Here is a 6206-nt window from a genome sequence, read left to right as displayed (position 1 = left end):
TGCCTGTCTCACAGGAACACTAGGAGAATTAAATGAATTACCAAGCGGACATTTTCAGTTTTCTGCCTCCTTTGGAGCAGTCCCTAAGTAAATCAAGGCTATCACTGAAATTACCTTTCCTATTCTTGTTTCCTGTTTGGTTCTTCCTAAATGCTGTAGTGATAATGAAAAAGGTAGTACTGCAAAGTCAAAACCAGAGAACAATTCAATATAAAAGGCCGACTGGATCTGAAGATACTAACTCCTCTGAGGCAAGCAGCCAAGAAAATGGCTTTTATATCCGGAGAGAAGTAGATCCATAAACCATAACAGTATGTAACTCAAAACACAACGTCTGCAAAATTGCATATCTACAGCAAAACCATGACATCAAAAGTTGTTCAGTTGCTAAGTCACATCCAACTCTTTGTGATCCCATGACCAGCACACCAGGCCTCCCTGTCCTTCACTATCTCTCAAACTCAAGTCCATGGAGTCAGTGATGCCATCCTACCATCTCATCCTCTGCCACACTCTTCTTTTGCCTTCAATCTTTCCCAGCATCAGGGTCTTTTCCAACGAGCTGGCTCTTCCCATCAGGTGGCCAAAGTACTGGAGCTTCAGCATTAGTCCTCTCAATGTAGTCAGGGTTAATTTCTTTAAGATTGGCTGGTTTGATCTCCTTGAAGTCCAAGGGACTCAAGAGTCTTCTCCAACACCACAGCTCAAAAACATCAATTATTTGGTGTTCAGCCGTCTTTATGGTCCCTTCATGGATCACAGCCTTGTCCTGGGGAAGGGGCTTAGACAATTCAAGGAAATTATAAGCCATGCTGTGCCAGGCCACCCAAGATGGATGGGTCATAGTAAAAGGTTCTGACAACACAAAACACGGTCCACCGGAGGAGGGAATGGCAAACCACTCCAGTATTCTTGTCCTGAGAACCCCATGAACAGTATGAAAATGGAAAAAGACATCAAAAGTACAAGACCCCCTAATAACACGCTCACGGATGCGCTCCTTAGCACAAGACTTGAGTCCTCTCTCTCTCTACCAGTAAGTTAAATCTTTTCTAAGTAACACTTGCAGGCTAAACTGACGCGAAACACTTCGCAGAATCAGAGCTTAATGTCAGTTATAATGTGCATCACGGGAGTAGGACCCATCCCTCTAGTCTTGCGTGTTTAAGGTTGGCTTTTATGTTAACCTTAAAATAGCTGTGATAAAATATAAACGTGAGCTGCAGACTAGTGCCTTAATATCTCAGTCCCCTTGTCTCTCGCTTTGTGTAAAAGTTGAATCCTTCAACAATTACTTTTTCAGACACTGTGTGATTCCTACCAATCCCACACGGAATCAAAGGGCAACCAGGGGCAGACGAACTCGAGCAGTGTGCGCCTCCGCGGAAGGAGAGCGCCCTCCGCCGCCCGCCCGGACCGAGGCTGGGTTCCGCTCCGCTTCAAAGGCGGTTTGCCCATTTCCCTGCAGCAGCTCCCGTTCTGCCCGGCTGCGTCCCCGCCCAGAGAGCCGCTGGGCCGAGCTTCGGCCGCGCTCAGCCCCACTCTGCACCCCTTTCCCCTCGGCCCCACGCGAATCCCGGCCCAGCAGTCGCTCAAGGCTTCGCTGGCCGGCCTATCGGTTGCTAGGAGACAGGAGGGCGCAGGCGCGCTGGGGAGGCCGCGGGGCACGCCGGGCCGGCGGTCGCTCGGTGCTCTACTGCCCAGGCTGTCGGTTGCTAGGAGGAAGGGCGGCGCAAGCGCGTTAGGAGAGGCCGCTCCACGGCCTCGTCTACCAGTTGCTAGGAGGAGGAGAAGCGCAGGCGCGCTGGGGACGGCCGAGGGGCACGCCGGGCCGGCGGTTGCTCGGTGCTCGGCTACCCCGCCTGCAGGTTGCTAGGAGGCGGGACGCCGGCTGGGGGCGCGGGAGCCCGAGCGTGTTTCCTGGCCTGACCGGCCGGAGGGCAACGCGGCCTCCGGGGCCTGCGCGCAGCGATGGAGTCGGGGAAGGTGGGTGCAGACGCCACGCGGGCAAGCCCGTGCTTGCCGGAGCCGCTTCCTCCTCGGGGGCGGGAGGCGCCCCGGGCCTGCGCTGTGGGACCTTAGCGACGTGTCTTACTTCCCAACGGATACATCGGGGCAGTACGAGTAGGGCTGGATGAGGTTCTAAACGTTAAAGTGCTCAGTAACTAACTCAGTAACTGAGCTGTCCCGTAAAAGATGAGGAGTTACTTTGCATGCATTTTCCTCCCTTTTTTTGTCTTCTGTCGTTCACTTTTATCTTAGTAATATCGATTAGAAGTTAGAGCATCAACTTCCCGAATTCCATCGTCTTCTGCACCGGTTCTTTACATTTTCATAAGTTATTCTGTAACTTGTTTTCTGTGATTTGTTTATAGGAAGTTTTAAAAGTTGTGTTAACCAAAATTGTAGAAAAGGAGACTTGATTGAGGTTAAAAGGTGTTTATGTGGCGTATGTTACGACTGCAGCTTGGGAGACACAGGTTCAAGCTCTTGAACTGTGTTCCCCGATTGCAAAGTGGGGGAGGCTTATAAAGGCAAGAATTTACAATGTTACATTTAGCTGCTTGAGTTGTTTGTCAAGAATTATCACTGGAGCTGGGAGGAGATCAGGGCTTGCTTGGGGTCCTTGCCGCTGCTAAGTGCTGTTCTGGTCGCTGGTGGCGATCTTGGGCGTGGTGCTGTTCAGAGACAGTTCATTGCTCGGTGCTGTGGGGTGGTGTCTGAGGACCCTCAGTGGCCACCCCTTTTGTTTGCCTGAACTGGGGTCGCGTCATTGTAATGTCCGCTTGTCATCAGTTGTCATATCGTGGTTATATAAGCAGAGTTCACACAGAGTTCACTGCAGAGCTAAGTTGTGTGCTTGGACCAAGGGAGAGGGCGCAGTCTTGCTGCTCAAAGAGCGATGTGGGCATGCGTATACCTAAATATATGTAAGTAGGAGGGTTGGTTTGTATAAGTTACACTTGCATAAGGAGGTTGGAGGTTCTGCTGTTCAGGCATCTCTTCTGGAGTTTTCCTTTGTCTTCAGGCTGCGGTTTATTCCTCTCAAGGGGGAAAACACTGCCTCCCTACTTGGAGCCTCAGTTTTAATTTATTTACCTTTATCTGCCTAACAGGATGGGACCCTGGCGGAGCAGAGGGCAGGAGGAGGCAGGGGCTCCTGGTCTGAATCACAGTGGCTAAGCATATGTAGGGTGACGCCTGGGGTTTTGATGGGCATGAGGAGCCCTGTGTCATTTTACAGTTTAAAGAATTTAAACGAGAAATTTAAAAAGGAAAGGAAGAAAAGCTTCAGGATGAAGTAAGGCCCGAAGCCAGGTTTTTGTTGGTGAAAATGTAAGAGGCAGCTAGAAAACCCTGGGGTCCCTGTTGATTTGTTGCTTGTTCTTTTTTTTTTTTTTAAATTTTATTGGCGTAAGTAATATAATTACAACCATTAAGAGCCCTGATCCAGTGGGTTTTCCACACTGGATCAGATTCCTGCAGATGCCTCCCATGGGTAGAAGTCTCGGACTCCACTGCCTGCTCCACCAGCAGTACACTCTGTTGGCTCTGGGCCATTTGTTTGGAAAAGATCATGTATTAAACCTCTCTAAAGAGCAGTTAACTTGAGAGAAAATGTTTTAAAGTTCAGCAGCTGCAGGTTGTAGTGATGCTAACTGTTGCTCACCATCCTCACCATGTCTTACTGTGCACTCCTTTTGTTAAATCGACCAGTTTATCAGAAAAGAGTGCATGTCCCACTGAGAGCAGAGAAGGATGCCCTTTCTGTTTGCACTTTGGCGGATTCTTGGCCTTGTTGCTTTTTACTTACTTCTCCTTAGTGTTATGCGCTGTTGTGAGTTTTCCCCCTGCTTTCTTCATTCACACATCACCAGGATGGTTTTCGGTGGCTGGTCCATGAATGTGTTTTTGTCTTTTATTTGCACTCCATTTGCTTTAAATTTGAAACACACCAGGTCCTCCTGTATTTATGCTCTTAAGGCAGTTTCTCAAAGGCAAATGACATAGTTGGGATAGGTTTATCTTGTTCTCTATAGGAAACCACCCTTGACTAGTTTCTATCGTCACCCAAGGCTCACAGCTGGGGCCCTGTGTCGTGGACTTGTTGCTGTCAGCACCTGAAGAGGCATCTGCCTGGCAAACCTCCCACCGAGGGTTCCGCTGTGGGTCTGCCTGGGGAGGTGGGGCTGGGTGTCTTGCACTGGGCTTGAGCCTCAGAGCAGCAGGAATACAGGGTAGCCTGTGATCGTTTATGGGTAACTTGAAAAAAATCTGTTTATGATACCTTTTATTCTTATAGACAGACAATAATTTCTGGCATTACAAGGATTGCGATTGACTAAAATGGTCTAATGAAAAAGCAGCTCACTGGAGCATAAAAAACTAGATGTTTTAAACTCTAAAATTAAATTCTAACTCTATACTTTTCTTTTTAGAGAAGAACCAAAGATGATACTTGGAAAGCAGATGACCTCCGAAAACACCTTTGGGTAGTATATTTTAAAGATTTTGGGGAAAAAATTTTGCGTTTGGGTCTGTGTGGACCCTGGATGGTAATCTCGGATAGTGTTACCTGGTTCTCAGCTCTGCACAGCTTTGCTTACATGTGGCTCATTTCAGAGGCGTTTTGACGCAGAGATAAAGCCACATGGTTAGCTGCTCAGGAACCGTCCTGGCTGCGGTTTTCTGGCCCATTTCAGCCCAGCATCCCACCAGTGGGGTTCCTGTTGGGGTTCATGACTGGAGCCTTGTGTGTGTGTGTGGTCTGTGTGTGTATATGTGGGGAGCTGAAGGGTTGCAATCAAGACCTCCTGAGAAGGGACTTCCCTGGTGGTCCAGCGGCTAAGACTCCACGCTTCCACTGCAGGGGGCATGTGTTCCATCGCTGGTCAGGAACTAAGATCCCGCATGCCATGCTGCGAGGTCAGTCAGTCGTTCAGTTCAGTCGCTCAGTCGTGTCCGACTCTTTGCGACCCCATGAATTGCAGCACGCCAGGCCTCCCTGTCCATCACCAACTCCCGGAGTTCCCCCAAACTCACGTCCATTGAGTCAGTGATGCCATCCAGCCATCTCATCCTCTGTCATCCGCTTCTCCTCCTGCCCCCAATCCCTCCCAGCATCAGGGTCTTTTCCAATGAGTCAACTCTTTGCATGAGGTGGCCAAAGTACTGGAGTTTCAGCTTCAGCATCAGTCCTTCCAATGAACACCCAGGGCTGATCTCCTTTAGAATGGACTGGTTGGATCTCCGAGGTCACACACACACAAAACACCTCCTGAGAGTTTATGGCGATGGTCCTTGTTCTCTGAGGGGGATCCCAGCGGCCAGTGTCCTGAGGCTTTCGGGCACAGCCTCAAGCTCCCTTCCTTTCTTTTGGATTCAAGGGGCCCTTTAGGTTTGACTGGCCGGCAGCCTCGGATGTCCCTGGAGGTGAGCACCTGGCTGGTCCCGGGGCTGCAGAGCTGGCTGCAGGCCCGGCCTGCAGGGAGCGACGGCCGTTCCAGCCAGTGCTGCCCAGGGCCCTTGGGTGGGCGCGGCCCCAGGGTGCAGACCTCGCTCTTCTTCCCTCGTGTAGGCGGCTCAGGCCTCTGGTCCCAAGGAGGAGAAGAAGCACAGAGACCGGAAACCTCTGCGGGAGTCGGAAGCGGACCTGGCAGACGGCAAAGAGCACCGACCCAGGGACCCCGACCGCGAGGCCAAGCACAGAGAGCGGGCCGCCGAGCGGGACGGCCACGCCGCCCGGGAGCACCCCCGCGGGGACAGGGAGCGGGACCGGCGGAAGGAGAGGCGCCGGGAGCTGGACGCGGAGAGGCCGCATGGCCGGGGGAAGGAGCGCGAGAGGGACCAGGAGCACCGGGCGCGCCGCGAGGAGCTGAGGCAGGCGGCCGGGCACCACAACCTGCTGGCCCGGGACCGCGAACGGGACGGGGACCGCGAACGGGACCGGGATCGAGACCGCGATCGGGACCGCGACCGGGACCGGGACCGGGACCGGGACCAGGACAGGCCGGAGCGCCGGCGGGCAGGTCTGTGTCTCCGTGGAGGCGACCCGGCCCCCTGGTCTTCTCCTGTGGTTTTTCTAAAGGCTGACTGTGAGGTCAGAGCCCCTGCGATGCGCCCGTGTGCGCACTTTGCAGTTTTCAGTGAACAGAAAGAGTAGCCACTTAATTATTGGCTGGAGTTTTTCTATTGAAATATACTTA

The 6206-nt window shown here is 52.1% G+C and overlaps 1 protein-coding gene across 4 annotated transcripts in view; it reads left to right on the top strand.

Annotated features, from left to right (window-relative positions):
• The window catches only part of WDR60 (WD repeat domain 60), a 53726-nt gene continuing 49291 nt past the window's right edge, over nucleotides 1772-6206 (top strand). For all 4 annotated transcript variants that reach the window (XM_018046630.1, XM_018046631.1, XM_018046629.1 and 1 more), the window contains exons 1-3: nucleotides 1772-1986; nucleotides 4440-4493; nucleotides 5579-6029. In XM_018046630.1, coding sequence (XP_017902119.1) covers nucleotides 1972-1986; nucleotides 4440-4493; nucleotides 5579-6029 — 520 coding nt within the window. In that variant the 5' untranslated portion in view covers nucleotides 1772-1971. The remainder of the gene's footprint in view (nucleotides 1987-4439; nucleotides 4494-5578; nucleotides 6030-6206) is intronic.

This window comes from Capra hircus, chromosome 4 (genome assembly GCF_001704415.2).
Source record: "Capra hircus breed San Clemente chromosome 4, ASM170441v1, whole genome shotgun sequence".
Classification (NCBI taxonomy): Eukaryota; Metazoa; Chordata; class Mammalia; order Artiodactyla; family Bovidae; genus Capra; species Capra hircus.
This window is presented reverse-complemented; position numbering and strand designations above follow the sequence as displayed.